Here is a 21,519-nt window from a genome sequence, read left to right on the forward strand (position 1 = left end):
ACACATGCAACGCTTCCCTCATAGAGAGAAGCAATTGCCTGAGTCAGATTCGTATTCACTCCATACTTGGACAACACGTTCCATAGCCTTTTCCTGTCGACTCGGTCGTATGCTTTTTGTAGATCTACAAAGGCACAGAAAATCTTCTGGTTTTTTGCCAGAAACTTCTCGGTGAGCATACGCAATGAGAAGATCTGGTCCATGCACCCCTTCCACTCATAAAATACATAAATAAAATTCCACCATATAATAAAGTATATTGATTATTTGTTTATGACGTAGAGTTTCAAAGACTATTGAGAAATCAATAAAGAAGACAAGTACGTGTTTTCTTACAAGAATGTGGCAATTCTTCTTGTAAGTATTGAGACCCTCGTTTATTACATTCGTGTAACAACTCACACTCCGGGGTTACGCATAAACTGACAATATTTGAAAATCTCCTATTACGACCACAGTAAGCGGAAAATGTTGCTTGTGTCGTGACAGAGGATTTAGCCAGTCGAGGAATTGAACGTACGACGCCTGGGTGTACAACTCAGCCACCGACTGGTAATTGAAAAAAAAATGCTTCCTCGCTCCTGAACTTGCGTGAGTGAAAAAGCTTATCGCTCTGACACGGAGTTCGTAAAAAATTTAATAATATTTTTGTTCTTGTTTTTTAATCCATGTTGAATGGCTTATGAAATATTTGTATCCAAATGATGAAAAAAAACTGAACAAATTCAGTCAACATAATTATTAATATATCAAAAATATTTCATTATTTTTCGGAATAACTTTTATTGAGTAAAACATCAAATAAAAACAATTAGATAAGATACAATAAGATAGGTTTATCTAAAAGACGCTGTCTAGGATTGCATTTAGTTCGGGTTGAATCTTGCGATCATACATAAAGATAGTTGCCAATAAAAATGTGCGGTGGAAAAAAATGAAGACAATGTTGGTAGTTCTTATTCGAAGTATGATACAGTTAAAAGTGACCGAGGAGGATGGGGTCCCATTAGCGCAGTTGGTAGAGCATTGTCCCGGAAAGACAAGGGTCCTGGGTTCGAGTCCCAGATGTGACCGTTTCCTTTTCTGATTTTTCTGTTTCAGATTTTCGTTTAAAAATCACTAATATTGTCTTCAATATTTAAAAATATTTCACTTACGCATACTTTATTCATTTTATTGCTTGAACGCTTTTCAGAATCAAAATAATACACAAAGCATTTATAATATATTATACTGTACCAAAAAACATCGCATGAAATACATTTTCAAACGGTTACGGGAAATATAATATTATTTTTCTGAACACCCACAATAACAGTTTCAGATTGAAAAGAAATATAATTTATTGCTTTACAGAAGTATTAATATACCTTTTGAACTAAAAAACATAAAGCTTTAATTTTTGTAAAGATTTTTCTGCTTTCATGAAAGTTAATTAAAAGAGAGGATTGTAAAATAAGGACAATCAATGTAGTCGACGACAGTAAAAAACTGTCAAGGATAGCGAGTCTAGTCTAGTCCAAGGTGGAGAACTCTGATCAAAAGTGGACAAAATGTACTAATAGTTGTATTCCTGATGCGCATATGCCATAAAATCTTGTATGCCATGGATAATTGCTTTTTAGAGAGAAGACGACGAACGGTTGCTGAAAAATTCTTCTCTTCCTCACATTCTATAAATTCTGGCGTCCCACAGGGATGGATTTTGTCTTCTTCTTTATTTTTATTGCACATTAATTGTCTTTTGTTGTATGCACCATTTGTATCGCTTGATGATAAGCCTTCAAATAGCAAATAATGGTTACCTCCAGATTTTTTCCTCCCGTGGTAAGAATAACTTCGTCAAATTAGATATTTCAAGGACTCAATCATGTCTGCTATTGATTAAACGCGAATAAAATGATAATCTATTCTCCTTAAATGGAATAAATCGTCCCAACACGCCTTATATTAACATGCTAGCTTCCATACATTCTTGTGCGAACCTGAGTTGGACGGGGCTCCATCAAAGCCAGAATCCGTTTGCTAGAGATGATACTAATTACCACGGTTCCATGATAACTCAACACAGTGACAATTCAACACACTTTTAAAAAGTGATATAAAGTCATTAGAAACGAAAAAAAAATTAAACCCAACCTAACCTACTTAACCCAATTAGTAAAGTTTTTGTTTAATCACTTTCCATGACTTTATATAACTTTTTAAAGATGTGATGAATTATCATTGTGATGATTTATCCGGTCACCATTACCACACAAGTGCCCTTACTTTATGAAGCCAATGGGAGTACGGCATTCCTAATTCGAGTATAATGTGAGGTTGAGTATAAGGAGAATGAGAAGAAGTTGGACTAGTCATTCAAACCTGGGCAGCAAACACCGTTAAAGACATTTAACATTGATCCTGGACGATGGTCCTTAAAACTAATGCCTACTCTTATATATCATTGTGGATTGTTTAATTTTTTTATTTCTTCTGCAGGATGGGCGTCTACAGAGCGGAGACCACATCCTCAGGATCGGGGAGGTCAGCATGCGAGGACTGGGGTGCGAACAAGCAGCCGCAGTCCTGCGCCAGTGCGGGGTGAGAGTCCGCTTGCTAGTAGCTAGGGCGGCTGATCCTACTGCTGAATTCAGGGTAAGTCTCCGCCCTTACATACTCTTATAACACGACGGCCTACGTGCTTCCCAATATTCAAGAAAATATTAAGTTCTAGTTATCATATTAAGTTCTGCAATTATTTTAGTTTTGATTTACATTAGGCACTAAATTTAATTTACTTCCCTGTTCCCTAAAATTCGTCTTAAAACAATCACTGGCATAAGTAAATAAATTCTTGGGCAGGACACGATATTAACAAACGTCATCGTCATGGCTTCTTCCGAATGGTTCAGCTGGAGTCTTAATGAGCGATGGATGCAGACGATGCGGCGACCTCCCCCTGATGGACGATCATTTAATTTAACTTCAAGTTGTCTTGTTCATTTAATATTTTTTATTTTATCATTAGGTACCTACCTCTTATGTTTTTTTTAATCTAATTTTTTACATTGATGTTAAAATTCTGTTTTATATTTTAATATTAATCTTAAAAATGGTGGAAAAAAAGCTTACAGCACACATTTTGAATCAAAACGTAGAAAAAATTCAGAAAACACATTTCATTTATGTAAAGACTTGGCAACAAAACAGTCAGTTCATTTTTTTTTGAAAAAACTTGAAGTTGCTCTTAATTCCCAGAAAAAGATAAAAGAAAAAGTGAGATTTAGACCGCATTGCGTGCACATCCAAAAACATTTATTTCTTACAAACACATGCAATAGGTATTTGTATTATAAAAAACATTTTTTTCATGAAATTTTTATAAAATTTAATTTCAATTTTCTATGCCATCGATGTAACCTTACATTTTGATACAAAATGAATGTACAATTTAGAAGTGCAATTATTGTGTAATTTCTAGACTAAACTGACGAAAAATAACACAAATAAGTTGTAAACATGTTGAATCATACGAATATAATAGTAAATTGATGAAATTACCATTCTATGAACAAAACTACATTTGATGGAGACATTACACAAACTGAAACCCTGCATCATTGTACAACGCTTCTAGCGCACTTAGCGCGGGATGGCCAAATGCGGCGTTGCCGATTTTAAAAATAGAATTTTTAAGAGATTTTGTTTTATTAGTACCAATCGAATCTAAAATTGCACAGTCTTTATACAATGTGTGTTTGTGTCCCAATTTTTCGTTTAGAAAGTGATTTTTTTTATTATAAAGGCTGTCATGGTTAATAATTAAGTAAGTAGGTATCCAAGTACCTACTTACAAATTTTATAATTTAAGAGGTAATTTTTCTATTGGTTTATTGAATAAGAGAACGTTAGAAACATTTTTCTTAGACTCGAGATCTGACCTTCACTACTAGTGTACATCGTAGTGGTACTAGAGGTTTTCCATGGAGTCAATGAGAATTCAATAACCCTAAAATTATTAACAAAACAGGAATGGTTTAATTTTGACTGCCGTATCTATAATAAAATATTATTATTAAGCAATAATTATTAGCCTGAAACACCCATAAAAATTGAAAAAATCTTCCGGAAAAAAATACATGCCGTCGACGAGAATTGAACCAGCACGTGTTTCAGGATAATAATTGTAGCTTCATAATAATACGGTTATCCTTTATGCTATGCATAAAAAACATCGTCTCTTGAACAAGTGTTTGTCATTAAAAATATTATTATTCACTAGTCAAAATACTTCAACATATCGTATGTCTCGACCCCATCTAGCAGGAGATTTAGTATTTTCAAAGCATCCCTATAAAAATAAAGTCAGTTTATTTCTAGCAATACTTGTTTAGTGAAAAATACCAGCACATCGAAAAATTTGGCGGATTTTGAATAAGCCGACGTAGCGCAATTGGTAGAGCACCTGACCGGCAGTTAAAACGGTGCAGGTTCAATTCCCGTCGGCGGCATTTATTTTTTATCGAAAGATTTTTAAAATTTTATACAAATGTTTCAGGTTAATGATATTAGATTAAAATATAAAAAATAAAATAGCTAATTTGCCACGATTAAAAAAAAAATTTAAAAAACATTTCTCTTTTCCCTTTATTAAGCGGCGGAACAAGTTGAAACCGATTAGGCCAAGATAAGCTCAGCGACTGCAATTACTTCCTCCCCTGTTTTATTTTCTTTGTCTTAAGTTTCCACTAATTGATTCTGGTTTTGCTGTAGATCCCTCAGTTGAATGGAAAAAAGAGACTTTTTCATTTACTTTCCAATCAGAAAGATGAATTAAGATAAACCTATTATAGTGCCCCAATTAGGTTGGGTTGGGATAAGCATCTTTTTGCAAAGAAAATACAAAATAAAAATTTGCTTAATGAGGCAGAACCTAATGGCCCTCGAAACAAAGGATTTTAAAATAGACGCGATCAATATCGCTTAAAGGGAGAATATTTTCTTTTCAGCTTTTTGGACCTTAAAAATTGTAAAGTTCGTGGTTACTTAGTGGAAACAGTGGACCCTGCGTATTTACACACTGCGAAAAATACGTCCATACACGCCATTATGTTTGAGACAGTACGTCTATACACGCCCATTTCACTGTGTATAGGTTTTTAAAAAAAAATGTTATACGACAGCATAAAATACACGCTCATAGCTTTATTTTATTGGTACTATACGTGCATAATAATGTAGTTAATACTGATCTTACATTGTAATACGCAACAATTGTAATTTTTTACGTCAATAAGTTTATTCACGTCCATGGCGAAAGAATGAATTTCAAGAACGTTTTTCCAGACTTTAAATAAGTGAATGCTGGTGTACGTCGCCACACGCTGACTTGGGTAAAGCTTAAGTTATATCTAAGCATTTTCTATTGTCACAGAACGTACCACTCTCAATTGTATACTAAATACAAAATACTACAATAAGATACATACTTTTTTTGATTCATTGTTTTTAATATATTTATCAGACTCAAAAATTCTATCATATAAGGATTCTTCGGATGAAGTCTCTGCGGATGACGTCGAAAGAGAGTTTGAAATGGAGTAGTAGTAGGTACTTCTATCAAGTTGGGTTGACAACTCTTTAGTCAGGATTGCTTCTACAAGTCACGGAATCTTTCCTACCGGAATAGTTGAACGGGTTTCCCGATATTTTCGGATTCAGATTTTTTGATCAATGCAATGAACATATTAGTGAAACTGATTTAACGGACAAAGGTATCTTAAATTATCGAATTAGTATCCACAATAAGAAATAAGATACGGCAATTTATGCATGAAATCCGAATATTGCACACGATTCGTTGTTTTTAACCCATTCATGACGAACTATTTTTTTTTCGAATTTCGCGCAGAAAATTCACAGAGTGGTTGGTTTTGAAAGTAGAATAAGAACGTTTTTTTCGGAATTTGAAAAAATCGTCTCCTCATCCCCCAGGAGCCTCGAGAAGGATGAGGTCCATATGGATCTTTCGGCAAATAACTAGTCAGAAATTTCATTTTTTCATCTTTATTGTTCAAAAAGTGTAATTTTCAACAACATTATTTAGTGTGATAGCCCTCGAAGCATTTCACGCATAGTCCGACCTTACATGTGATGCAACGGATGCGCTGCTTGCTTTTACAAGATGCACAAGACAGTTTTCCTCCCTTATTAGTCTCAGTTATCGGTATTGGCCCAGGATAATGGGGGACGGAGGTATCATACTGCATCGCCGTTTGACCTATTTTGGTGAGTTTGTCGGGTACCTTGAAGTATTTCTTGATAGAATACTTCTCGCAGTAATGCTTTGATATTTCTTCACGGAATTCTAACTGCCCCAATTTAAAATTGCCCGTGGCTTTGCGCTTCAGAAGCCAGCAATTCTGAATGGTTACATCAATGGCCCAGGTAAAAATGGACCACCACCATTTCTGTTGGCGAACAGTAATGCGATAACATGCAACGTTTTGGTCCATTCTGTCAGTTCCGCCCATATTCGTGTTATATTGATGAATTGCATATGGCCTCTGTATACTGATCTTTTTTTGCTCCTTCCGTGAGTAACGGCTTGCTAGATCCAATGGATTCTTTCCGTATTTTGTTGAAGCTACAGAACAAACAGCGTTATCAACCCATTGAGTAACGTAGATGGGGGTCTTGCCAAATGATGTCTGCGCACTTTCAGTATGTCCTCGAGAAAGCACACCTTTGTTGTATTTTGACATTGTTGCCTTCTTCTTGGGGATAGGAGATGAACTGGGAATCCGATTGTCTCGAATTGTACCTGTGCCATTGTATCCATAAAAATGCAAATAGTACAGCAATGGCATACCCGTAAAAAGATTATCAAAGTAGAAGTGATATGGCAATTCGCGCTTTTCCACTGGCAATTGATCGACCAACATAAGTAGTGGTGAAGCATTCAAGCCTACAACACCATACTCCTTTGGAATCCGGGGATTGCTGCCTTGGTAGATCTCAAAATAGATCAAGTAACCGGAGGGTGTATTTAGGCTCCACACTTTATATCCGAATCGAATGGGTTTGCCTTTTATGTATTGCTTACATCCATGGCGGCCATAGTATGGAATCATCGATTCATCATAACTTAAATTTTCTTCTGGGTGGAAGTTTCGCATAAACCGTTCAATAAGCCTATCTGTAAATGGACGTAACTTCCACATCCGGTCTGCACTATTGAACTGATTTGGTGAAGCAAAGTGTATCATTTTGTGTATCTGTTCAAATCTATCACGAGACATGGTGGACGCAATCTGCTTATTGTAGAAAGGGCGAGAGCTGCTCCAGTACAATCGAGTTGATGGAATCGGGCATAATCCCGATGTTATAAGTATACCCATGTACGCTTTGATATCCCCGACAGTTAAAGGTGATACTTTATGACTATTTTCAGGGTCTTGCTTGGTCTGATATTTGTTGGATTCTGTAACGATGAATTCGTACATTTCGTTGTCAAAATTTAGTTCAAATAATTCCACCGGTGATAAAGCAGCTACGTCGGTATAATTTCCTTCGGGAAATATGCTAGAAACAATTGGCGTCACATCGTTAGACTTCCATTGAAACATAGTTTTCGGACCAGGCATACGTTTTGGAATGCGATAAGGTGGTTCAGCGGGATCATTCACTCTGTCTCCAGTACTAACACGGCATCGTTTCAAAGGAGGCTCGAAAGAAGTGCTTGCAGACGCTTGACCGTGTGATGCTGAAGCGTCGAATAAATTTATGTCGAAGTCACTGAAAGTTGAATCCAAACGCTCGTCTCCGAAATGCTCTAGATTAGGGTTCTCTTGATCTGAATCATAATCGGGCGTATCTTGTCCCTTTTTGTGTCGACGGCGATTTACGATTTGGCAATTAGAAAACAATTGCGCTCGAGAAATATTGGCAATTATTCCACCGTCATCTTCATCAGCTGAATCTGCTCCGGACAAATCACTCTCATTTGGCGGCTCCACATACACATCCACATCCACTACCTCATCATCCTCCAAATTCGTATCCGATTGTTCTTCAAGCAGTAACATCACTTCTTCAACAGTCAGACACCTAAAAAACACGAAAAAACAATGAAATCTGCGAAAAATTACAATTTATGTATAGTGAGATCTGCCGAAAGGTCCATATGGAGCCAAAAATCAAAACCTTCAATTCAAAGTACTCTCTTTGATACAATAAGGATTATTTTTGTAACAATATGTCTATAAATAGTTAGTAAATTTCATTCTTTACGGATCATAAACGGTTTTGGAAAAAAAAAATCAAATCTACACATAAGTTTATTGGATTACTTACTTCACTCGCTTTGACATTTTGAAAAATTTGCACTTTTTTTCAAACTCCGTTTATACACGTCTGTTCACGCCGGCACATGCAAACGAACTGAGCGCCTCTAAGACAAACGTGTTCGTATATGCTTGTAGACTACATAAAACTGAATTTCGCATCGCCATTTTAATATATCGGCATGATGTGACTAATTGAGGTCCAACACTTTTTCGAGGTCCATATGGCACCTTCGTCATGAATGGGTTAAACATAAAAAATCGCAGTGAAGTATCAAATCCATATTTTCGGAGAGAACTCGCTCAAACATATCTTCGCGTTTTGGTACACGTTCTATATGTCCCAGAAGAAAGGCGTTGTGAGTTCTTACAGACATAAGATTCGACCGAATGGACATCCTTGTCGTTTGGTGTAAAAAACGTCGATACACTAGAAAATCTTCTAAATCGTTTGTTAGAACTAATGATAACAGAATAGAAGGTTAAAACGATAGGCAAATAATTTATTTATTTAATATCGAAGGTATAAATATACCATTCACAATAATTACATATCACAGTATACAAAAATAATCAATCACTAAAATATATTTTTTTAAATAATTTAATTTCATTAATAAGATCATAAATAATCATGGTTGTTTTAGAATAAGTATTGCATTTATGAGCATGAATTTATTTTTATCAAAATCGAATGAAATAATTGTTAGTAACACTAGGGCTAAAAACGAATTACGCGTATGTTATTTATGAGATATTTCAAATGTCAATGCAAATATTAACGTGCAAAAGTGTTGTCTAAACTCTAAACCAACTACTTCAACAGAAACGTTTGTAAAATGCTGAATATTCTCCCAACATACTTGTCTGAATGTTAAGGTTGAACATGAACGAATGTAAATGAGTTGTCATTTCTCGAAGGCTGGGAGATTCTATGTTGCCACCATAATGCGGTCATTACTTCTATCGATGGAACACAAATGATGTGTTTTAAAGTGAATATTTTGCCATTTTGTACGTCGTTACACGTCACGTAGCAATATTCAAAACGTTATCTCGATAAATTTTCTTTTTTTATTATTCAACACGGTGTGATACAATATAAGTAAATGTCTGTGTTCGAGATGCGCCCATTTAAACTATTTGTTGTTATGTGGCAAAGATTAGTTATATTGATAAGTTTATCATTTGTACAGTTATTCTGTTGGTAAGAATATTTTCTCTACTGTATCGAACATGAGTTAATGGAGATGAATATTGAGAGCTCATGTATTTCCTAATGCTGCCGACATCAACTGTTAGGTAAAGCACTAAGAAAAAATTCAAAATTATATGTTTTTGGTTTGAAAATGTGATCGCTTAGAATCATGTTAGATGCTTTAATTAAATACTGCGGTTCGAATACATCTTGGCCTTTAAGATAGAGTTTTTTTGTCAAGTTAAACTCGTTTTGGCTTGTTTTTTTCTTGTATAAATCAAAACAGGCGTTAAGGCGTTAACGGTGTTGAATTCGGTATTGTTAGCTGCCCAATTCGATTGTCATACAACGTGGTGCATTGCCTTAACAACAATTCCTTTCTTTTCCGTCATGTTTCTCGTTGGTGCAACGGTGTACAAGAGATGCAGTTCCTCAAAGCAGGCTTCATTGAAACATCTGTAAAACAGACTCAGCCTATCTAATTTCATAAGTGAAGTGTGAACTTTGCATTAAAGACAGTAATCCAGCTCTTAAGAATGAATTGGTATTCAATTCGTTGGGATTATACATGAAACAGACATTTACTTGATGCATCGATGCTTATTGACCTCGTTATACATGAAATAGACAAGTACTTGATACATCGATGTTTATTGACCTCCTTATACATGAAACAGACAAGTACTTGATACATCGATGTTTATTTACCTCCTTATACATGAAACAGACATGTACTTGATGCATCGATGCTCATTGACCTCGTTATACATGAAACAGACATGTACTTGATGCATCGATGCTCGACCTCCTTACCTATACAAGTACTTGATACATCGATTTTTATTGACCTCCTCATACATGAAACAGACATTTTTTTATTATTTTTTTTATAGGGAATACCTCACAAGAGTCCCAACTGCTCCCGTCTGGAGCCAGTGAGACTATGGCATCCCCAATTGGGGGATGTTGTGAGGCTGAAGGTAAGTGGGGAAGGGAAAGAGGAAGGTGGGGAAGTACCTGGCTATTCAGATCTAGTCACTAAACACGGCTAAAGCCATTTGGAGCAACGTTTCAATTCTGAATGGTGGTCTTACACCAGGGCAATACTGGTAGTATCTTCCACTCTGGAACGTGCCGCAAATATACTATATATTATTTTAATTAATTAATTGTGAAATAACACAAATTAATCAAATAAAATTTATTTGCGCACGCCGGGTTCGAACCCGCGACCTTCGGAATGGCAGTCCAATGCGTTACCACTGGACTATGCCGGCCGTCAATGACGTGTACTTATACATCGATGTTTATTGACCTCCTTATACATGAAACAGATAAAATCCATTATAACTGCACTAAGAACACACTAATGAAATTATAATATGAAAATAAATAATTATTTAATAAACACGAAATTTCATGTATTTAATTTCCCATAACCACCCGGTTTCAGGGGTACGGTCGATTATAAAAAAATAATTTAACAAAATTTCATGGTTTTGAACTTCGTTCAAAACCATGAAATTTCATTTACTACTTTTTACCAAAATATAAAATTATAATAGTTCGCACCACTTGGCACAAAAATCATTCTAAAGTTTGTCATACAAGATGGCTGCTGGGCAATTTTTCCTCACCTTAGATTATTTAGATTCAATGCACATTTATACGAAATCGCACCAATGCTATGTCCAGAATTTTTTATTTCCATATTAGTTGCAGTCAGGCTGGTCAAGCTAGGTGATTTACAAAAAGTGTTGTATTTCAGGAGAGTGGTGTGTGACTCTCCGTGTATCCATCCTCTCTTAAGGCAATGCACTACGTCGTGTAATATTTTTAATTGATCCGCTATCGATAAGGTTTTTTTTTTGTATTAGGCAATTCACCCTAAATAGAGTGCTATCGATAAGGTTAAAATTCCCGATTAAAACCATCCGCCTGTTTTGATTTATGCAAGAAAAAAACATGGCCAAAAAGTGCCTTTTATTTTATTTTGTGGATTTATAGGCATAAATATTTAATTTTTTCCGATCATTTTATAAATAACTTAATTTGCAACACTATACAATAAAATTGTAACCGAAAATGGGTTCGGAAGTAGGAGATTTTGAACTTTAAAGCAGTTTTCATAGGCCTTATACATTATTTTTTTCTGGGCTTATAAAAAGATACATCTAAAAAATACTCGATTGTTTCAAAGGCCAAGATGTATTTTACTCACAGTATTTAATTAAAGCATCTGAAACATTTTTAGGTGACTAAATTTTCAAACAAAAACACATGATTTTGCATTACTACGTATGGCATCGCCTTAATAAATATAAATAGGGTAATGGTGTGTTAAGTAATTATAAAATATCAACATTGAAATACAGAAAGTCAGTTACGGAAAGATGTCTTTATTTTAGTCAAAACCTTTCTCCTACCTCAAAATATATAGCAATCTTACATAATAAAATTCAAAGAACGTAATGCTATTTATTCTATATTCGCATTCATCGTACATCCCCATATTTAAAAAAAACATCAAATCTTTTAAATATGAAATACGACATTCCAAATATTCAACGCAAATTGATGGTTTTTCCATTTGACGTAATGCTTGCGCCTTATCAGTTACTTTTATACGTTCTTCTCAGTAGAATTTTTGGCTTCACTTAGATTTTGTCACCTTTCTATAAAAAATAATCTTCTTACAAAATATTCTTCTTTCCACCTACCTAAGGTAATGCGCTGTGCGCTGTGCAAATGTATCTATTGGTTAAATCATTTTTCAATATTCAAATGTGCCCTGTGCAAATCTATCTACTGGTTAAATAATTTTTCAGTATTAAATCGTGTGTTACTTATAGTATTCAAACGGTTTTGAATAAATTTCAACATTTTCAAATTTTTAATTCGAATACGTATAATCAAAATGGAGTCTTGTCTCATTTTTCGACATTTAAAAAAGTTTCATGTCTCGTAGCAGAAATAACTTTATCAGTTAAATACATTTGCTTTGACCTAAATGTTCTCGGTCAAAAAAGGTGCATAAATTTCATGACGCCCGAGGTCATCATGTCTGCAGTTTCATTATAAGATTCTGGTGTTAGATCATAAATCTGATAAAACGATTTTTAAGAATATGATATGTCACCATGTGCTGCCTAGTATTTGCAGTTAATATAATGTGGAGATCTGAAACAATGCTTTTCTTATGAATACCATTTTTCATGGTACTGTATTATATAATTATTTTATGTTATTATTGATTTTTTTTTTGGTTTTAACAAAATTTTTAATAAAAAAATCATATTATTTATTCAATATCTGTACAGTTGAAGATTGTTATAAACAGAAGTGGCGCTCTCTGTTATTAAAAAAAACGTTGTAGTTTTCAAACAGAATACTCAATGAAAAAAAGGAAAAAAAAAATTTACATAATTTTAAATTTCCCAGTTTCGAAAACTCTTACATAATTTCCAGATTCATTTTCGGACCATTTTACGACCAATTTTCCAATTATCCAACTTTTCGGGAACAAAAATTTTCAGTCATTAAAATTCCAAACATCACATAAGAATATATAATTACTATTTATTTAAAAAAAACTCCCGTTATCTGACATTTTTTTAAAAGAAAATTCAAAAAGTTTTTGTGACAATATGATACCAAAAATTGTTAAACATATAAATATTTGTTGATAAAAGATTTTCTCGACCCATTTTACGACGAATTTTCCGAGATGAAAAATTCAGATTTTCCAATATCCCCGGAAGAATTTTTTTCCCAACACGAATAAAGTTTATAAACGTCACAAAATTTCAAAAACTCATTCAATAACTCAGTAGTAGTTAATTTATTAACCAAGAAATATACTCTCAATTAGAACTCATAACATACCCATTTCAAAAAGTAAGAAAAATTTTTGAAAACCAAGCAATAGTGACGGTACGTAACCAAAAACAAAGGCATTCTGAAGGTATGTCAAAAAACTAAGCCATGTTGGCGGTAACTGCAAGGTTAGTAGATACCGCTGAAACACCTAAGTAAATTATAGTTACCTGAAAATCCTTTAATAAATTGCTCTCATTTTCAAAAATATGTTGAAACCTATTTTAAAACATCGTTTTTTCGTTCACTCATTGAAGATACGGTCGCCATAATGATTTTACCCACACGAAATACGAAAATGGTTCGTTTCTTCAAAAATACCTACCGACACACATACCCCCTTTGTGCTTATATAAGGCAGCATGTATATTTAACGTTAATGTCTCCACAAATGGATGGTAATACTGGTCAGAAAAGCATGGTTTAAATTACGTAAAATGCATAATTAATTTACCGTCATAGTCAAATATCTCATTCTAAGGCTTACCATTCTTACCAATGTCTTAAAGGCTTGTCAATAACTTTATGGGGCCCGTCAATCCCTGGGAATGTTCGCTTAGCGCCAATTAGAATCATCAAGCTTCGTTAGAAGCTTTTTACTTTTAAGTGACAAGTTCTGTCAATGCTAAACTTTCGACGTTAGCTGAAAAGAGGCCACACTAAAATAGATGTCTGTTAGTATTTGTGTTACATAGTGGGTTAATTAACACATCTTTTTGTTTCAAGTTTGGTTATTTCGCATTTTGAACATGCCCGCTAAGTATGCGAAGCTTTAAGTCTTACTACCTGCTTGATTAATATTTTGTTTGAAACATGATATGGAGTTGATTTAAGATTTTCACGGCAAAAAGTATTTTTGCTATTTGTTTTTGGGGTGTTATGCCGTGTTGCGCTAACTCCTTCTTTAGCCAACGTTTCGGACAGCATTGCAGTGTCCATCATCAGAGCAGATGTGTTATTTATAATAAATAATAATAAATAACACATCTGAAATTTATAATAAATAACACATCTGCCCTGATGATGGAAACTGCAATGCTGTCCGAAACGTTGGCTAAAGAAGGATTTAGCGCAACACGGCATAACACCCCAAAAACTAATAGTAAAAATGATATGGAGTTTGTTGTTATTTTACGAAATTACACAAGAGAAAATTAACGAAATAGCATGCCAATTTCTTGATAAAATATTAGTCATTTAGTATATTTATTTATTTATTTATCATTCATTAACGCCCTTTCGGGCTTTTACAGAGAAAATTCACAATTTATGTATGTAATTGTAAAATAATACATGAATAATAGCATAACTTTATACAAAAAATAAAAATCAAATGCTGGTACCAAGATTAACAACAAATCCAAATAAAAACACCTGATATTGAAAATAAAGGAAAGTTTCGAAGATAAAGCAAGTATGTACATTTTACATTTGTATACGCATACAATAATTTATGTTTGTTACAAACCAGTGCAATGTCAAGAACACGTGTTCTTTTCCTAAAGAATATCATGACAGAATGCGATAATATCAGTATTTATACAAAAACGTGTTCCGACGTCCTCACAAAAAATTCGCTTGTAACTGATACTTTGTTACGAACTTTTTCAATTCATTCACTGAAGACCTGCAGTCCCGTTTTTATCAGGAAAAAAATAATTTCCTTAGATTTAAAAAAAATTTACAGTGTTTTATATTAATAAGTTTTTTCCGTGCAAAATTGCAAATGGATGATACTAAAATTTAACAGGTTAAATATGCCAAAATTTTTGTGTTTATTTTAATTGCGTGTAAAATGAGTTTCGTATTGGAAAAAAACAGAAGTTCGGTTGGATCGTTGTACCTCGGGTTATTGTACCGATAAATTAGTATCTCGGCAAGTATTGATAACATTCGTACTTGGTACACATTCTGATAAACTTGCTTCTGCAAATTTTAATTTTGTCGCATGAAACTAACAAGAAAAGTTCTTATCTAGCAACTTTTATTGACAATTTCATTAATTTAAAAAAATACTTAATTAATCAGATGTTTGGGGTACAACGATCAATCGATCAAAACAAAACTAATTTAGCTTATAATTTAAACACTTTAGCCTTACGTGGTGTAAATATTACGCGGCGCGTAAGGTCAGAACAGTGAAAATTTTGACTTGTTACCGTGACGTTTGTATGGTGAAAACGGTCATAAACCAGGTTTCAGGTCAGATTTACCACACCAAAGTTGAACGGTCCTTTAATTATCTAACTAGTAAGACGGTATAAAATTAAAACCAATGAAAAGAACGCGTTTTATTTCACTTTGCGGAATTGTAGCTGGCGTGTTATATTTCTTCCGCGTGAAATTTCATCCATTTTTTTATTTCATCTATTTTTGTAATTTGATCCTGACACCATTTCTTTACTACGTGTTTCCTTTCAGATCCTTGTTAATTATTAATAATTTTTACATGGTCACTTGTTAAAACTTGTTGTTTTTATTTATTTATTGAAGCGGAAACGGTAGAAAGTATAGTTCCCGTCAGAACTCAAACCATGAGCCCCCATTGTGTTATCCCCCATTTCACATCATTTTTTTGAGTTCGTTTCCAGGTCCCGTGAGGGTTTTTATTTTCCAGCGTATGGATCGTCTTGAGGATCTTGTAGTGATAAGGATTTTTCCAATCAAAAGACCCTATTCTTTTGCATTCCGTGCAGGTTCCACGACAGAGGAGTCCACCGAGGTGGCCTCAGCTCTTCTTTACACTCCCTTTTGGTTCCCCAAAGGCCCCTCGTGGATGTTAGTTTTATTTTTTATTTTTTAAAAGGTCTATTTTTAGTCCCACGAGTATCTATGTATATAAAAGGTTCATCCCAGCATAGCCTCATATGCTGAGGTAAGGTCTGATTACTTCACCGCCTTGAATCTTGGAAGCACTGTTCGTGAGTAATTTCATTCAGTTCTGAGCATGGTAGCACACCTTGGCTTTGGATACTATTGCAGACCATGTTTCTACTTCCTGAGCGATGGGCTGCCTACGCTGCTTGCTTTTACTTTTACCTATTACGTATTGCCTTTACACTAACAAATCATCTTTTGTTGCAGTCTCTCGGTGCCAGCAATGCTCCTATCATCCCCACAAAGGTGTTGGGTGACCCTGACGAACTGGACCGCGCCCTGCTTGAGAGCGGCTACACGGAAGGGTTGGTGCCCCCGTCTCCCGCCCCCCTGGTCGACAGATACGAGGACCGATATGTATATCATAGAGGCGGGGTAGATCTGGAACTATTGGTGAGTGAAAACTATGCCAATATTTTTAACTGTTGTCGCCAATCAAACTTAGCGACCAATTAGCTATAATTCGGTCCAAACGTACAAATTCACTTCGTCCAGTAGGATATTATAAAAAAAACAGTGTTATAGTTATCACAGAGTGGTGCCGCATGGGCCATGGAGTTCGAATTAAGGTTCCCTTATAAGCGTTGAAGAAGAAGATTGCCGAAGAACGAAAAGCAGGTATTTTTTGTAAATACGAATGACAAAGGGAGGGCGCTAATATACAAAAATATATAATAAATAATAGGCTTTAGCAATAATTGTAAAAATATTAACAAAACGACTTAAATAAGATTTAAATAAAAGAAAACAACAATTTCTCGACATACGAGCTAAACAGCATTTAAAAAAACACTGACTTATTTCACCAATTCACAGAACCAGACATGTTCTTTATAATTTTTGGGGCATTCTTTACGTTTTTTTCTATTGTAGAATTTTTATGAAATTACCTTATCAACTTGATATCTGAAAAGAGATTATATTAAAAAATAAGTAGTATATATGTATAAGTATTTTATGAGAGCTTAAAAACTTAAAAGTGTTTAAGGGAAGTGTGTTACATTTTGGTGAAAATTCTGAATGCGGGCTCATAGGCACATTAAAGACGTCTTAAGTTTTAAATTATAAAAATAAGTGATACGCGAGCCCGCTTCAATTTACATAATATACCATCTGTGGTTATAATCCGTGATGGCTTGAGGATAAACGTAACGTATGTTATAATCTACACATTCGTAGATGGCGTTAATTTAATTATCTTATGAAAATACAATTTGCTATTCTTGTTATATCCTTTAAAAAATTAAGACGAATTATTTGTTTACGCCCGTACATACGCAATATTAACATGAATAAATAGTTTTGACCGAATATGAACTCAATTCTTTCAAGGAAGGCGTACAAATACAATATTGGATTTGTAAGCATTTCATGAAAGAATTGAATGTTTATAAGTCCAAAACAATTTATTCATATTGCGTATATACGGGTGGAAACAAACAATTTGTCTTAACATTTTAAAGAATAACTAACTAACTAACCATCACGCCGTTTCCCCGCAGGGGTAGGCAGAGAGGACGGACCGCCAAACAACTCGGTCTTGGCACACACTCCTTACCTCATTCACATTCATACATCGTCTCATACATACTCTTCTATTGTTCTGACTCTTGACATGGCCCGACTCAAGTATCTGATTCACTTGATCGTGCCATGTCTTCCTCGGGCGTCCCCGACTTCTGCTACCATTCGCAAAAGAATAACTTGCAAAAAGTGTATTTTCATAAAAATAATTAAATTAACACCATCTATGAAGGCGTAGATTATAATGTACGTCACGTTTAACCAAGCCAATACATTGTCTCTCCACTTTTAGATGACAATTATTTTTGAATAATCTACTAAAGCGAACCAAGATGTTTATTTTACGTCTACTACTTTAGTGGGGGAATATATTTTTAATACGTGAATGGCAGGTTGATCAAATTACCTTTTACGTGTTGCGTATGAATTTAAGTATCAGATATCTTTTGTAATTTAAAATCTGTTCATCTTTGGTCAATAGCAAAAAATGTTACTGTAAAATTTACTTTTTACATTTGCACGCTTCTAAGCTTAAACTGTAGACTTTAATCTGTCTAATATAAATCGTAGTTAAGGCTATGCGAATTATTGAACGATAGATGACCTTCTAATGTAGCTTTGGAAGTAACAAGTAACCTAAAAAACAAACTACCTAGGAAAGACATCAAAAAAGTATTTTATGCTTTAGTTCATTCCCGTCTTGAGTACGGAATTCTAGTATGGGGATCTGCTACAGCTAATAATATGAACCACTTAGATATTGCTCAAAAGAGCATTATAAAAACCATACTAAAATTACCCATCAGAACCTCCTCAAAAGATATTTTCAAGTGTTTTGATATTCTAAATTTAAAACAAATATATGCCAAGAATATTTTAATACATCATTTTAAAAACAGAAAATCTCCTAATGAAACTCGGATACATGATACAAGAGCCTCAAAAAGGGATATACGAGATGTTCCAAAATTCAAAACAAGTTTTGGCCAAAGAAACCACATATATCTGGCAACCAAACTTTACAATATCCTTCCTCCAAGTTTGAAAAAGATAGAAAAGATAAATAAGCTTAAGGAAAAAATCAAAACATGGGTGAAAGAAATTGATGCAGACATACTAGAAAATGTACTAAAAACATCATAGAAACTAAATAACAGAAAATCAAAAAAATCTACCAGTCCGCCTCAGCACAGGACTACCTAGTGAGGAGGACTAAGAAGAAACTATATGAATGAAATATTATAGATTTTTATATAATGTAAATCTCATCACACCTTATTAAATAGACACTAATAAAAAAATAAAAAAAATAAATAAAAAACACGTACTCGAAATTGACTCAGCTCGACCGCCTATCTCGAATTACGCTTGAAAAATCACGAAAGCGCGACGCATTTTATATTATTTTGCTACATAATGCATATAACAGGGAAAATATCAAAAATACTTCTCCATTTTACAGGTCTGATTTATTTATGAAAGGATGAAAAACAAAAAGTTAATCTGACTTTTGTGCTAGATGCATTTGTTCTTGCAATATTTAAATAACGAATTTGTAACAAAGCAATGCATTAAATCAAAAAACATGATTTTTAATTAGATACACGAAAAAATCAAGCATCTTAAAGCGCTTCGGAGACGTTCAGTATCAATATTGTTTACAGCCCTTTACTTGTGCTTTTAATTACCTTATATGGAAAGAAATATTCAAAGGCTATTACTGTTCGTTTGCATTAGGTTTCCGCAAACAAAGCAACTTGTGCAAAAGAATTGACGGTGGATTGAAGTTCCGTTAATTGCACTTCAATGCATTGTATCAAGGTCGTAAACACATTAGCAATTACTTACTGTTAATTGTCCTCGGTCTACTTTTTCAATCAATTGGCTGCTTCACAATTTCATAATTTTAACTCCCTCCAAACACGACGTCTAATTTTTTATCAAATCTTATTTTTTAAATCATAAATAATGGTCTGGACTCACCAGAACTTACCAATTTAATAAATCTTCATATTCCGTCTGGATCAACCCGACAATCTGATTTATTTTATTTACCCTCGTGTAGAACAAATATACGAAAAAATTCCCCAATTCCTCGTGTATGTGCACAATATAATACAAAATTTTACAGCATTGAAATTTTCAGTAATAACCTAAAGAAATATCGATATGAAGTAATGCGTACGATCGATTATTAATATGAGAGTATGGAATGTATCGGGAGCATCTCCTATCCTCTTCCTATTTTCCTCTTCCTCTCCCCTTCCTTTAACCTAAAATTAATTTTAAGATATTAAAACTTCATTTCCAATGAACTTTAGCATAAGAAACTTATGTGGCTTGACTTCAGTTAATTTGTAAATTTATCATTGTATATTGTGTAAAAGCTGTTTGTTTCTTACAAATAAATAAACAATTGTCAAACTAAAACTATCTATACTTTTAGAAATCCGCTTTTTGCCTTTTCTAGTTTTCCGTGTCTGCTATAACAAATTTAAGCCAAATAAATTTGTATTCCGCTCCGCGTAATATTATGCTAAAAGCGAGATGTAAATTTATACGGAAATTCTAATTATAAGTCGAACCATACCAAGTATAGCACCGCCAATAACTTGGCCGTACTTTGGAGTAGGTATAACGTTCCAACCATTTCCTTTCGAGAGCTTTCCGCGGCCTCCGTTTGCCCGAGATTAGTGTTAACGGTGCTTAATGTTTTAAGAATGTCATTAAATGGGAGTTTCAAAACAAAATTGTTGGTCAAAGTTTTCTAAAAGTCCTTCGAACAGAAGTTTTCAGCGAGATATTATTCTTCGGCCTTTGTAAGCGCTGGGAATTCTTAGCTTCCAAACAGATTGGTCATAAATATTTTAAGATTTATCTCGTTATACCTGTACTTATTTGCTAGAATTCATTTTGGTGAAATAATAAATTAAACAAATTTAATAAATCTTTTGTTTTAATCCTTTTGAGACTTGGATAAAGCATAATATTAATGAGAGAAATAAAGTGATTAACCAGGTACTTGAACATCTGAAAAACGATTTATTAAAATAAAGTTAACTTCTGTATTCAAGAAACGCGTTAAAAACTCGGTAAGTTGGTTCACGAGCATTCAAAACTTTTGTTTATATGTACCTAAGTTAATCCTATTCTTTTATAATACAGATCTTGACACTTTATGCCAAAGTCAACAAGACAATGTTATTTAAATATTGATATTAATTTTGCTGTAAATTAAGTATTCTCCATCCTACCTAAAAAGGAATCTATGATAGACAATATAGGAATTCACAATGGCGTGCTGATACCGAAAAGGATGAAAGTAGACCGAATGCTGTAGAAATGAGGTTCAGTGTATTTGGTAAAACTATGTACGACAAGTGTTACAAATATGGAGGTCTGTAAATGACGTAAGATAAACACAATTAAGAATGGGACGGTTAAATGGTTTGGACAAGCGGAGCGAACGAACAAATACTTTAATCGAGTCATGCCATATCAAGTTTTGTAGAACATCTAGTTGCGATGAATGGAACGTCATATTAGCTTCACTGTAATTGGTCTAATGGTTGCAACGATTTTATCGCGTTTTAATTTTTTTCTAGGTTGGAAAAAAGAGTGTACTATTTTTAATACACGAATCGAATTAAACAAGCATCCTCCTGGCATTGCAAGCCTTGCCTCATAACCATGTTGGAGTAGGCATCATGTAGG

The 21,519-nt window shown here is 34.0% G+C and overlaps 1 protein-coding gene across 1 annotated transcript in view; it reads left to right on the forward strand.

Moving 5' to 3' along the window:
* LOC149412079 (patj homolog) overlaps nucleotides 1-16,788 on the forward strand; it is a 96,578-nt gene extending 79,790 nt beyond the window's left edge. The window contains exons 3-4 of the mRNA XM_089646379.1: nucleotides 2,485-2,640; nucleotides 16,489-16,788. Coding sequence (XP_089502505.1) covers nucleotides 2,485-2,640; nucleotides 16,489-16,737 — 405 coding nt within the window. The 3' untranslated portion in view covers nucleotides 16,738-16,788. The remainder of the gene's footprint in view (nucleotides 1-2,484; nucleotides 2,641-16,488) is intronic.
* Nucleotides 16,789-21,519: the final 4,731 nt, after the last annotated feature.

This window comes from Hesperophylax consimilis, chromosome 24 (assembly GCF_061612785.1).
Source record: "Hesperophylax consimilis isolate HC1 chromosome 24, BYU_Hcon_1.0, whole genome shotgun sequence".
NCBI lineage: Eukaryota > Metazoa > Arthropoda > Insecta > Trichoptera > Limnephilidae > Hesperophylax > Hesperophylax consimilis.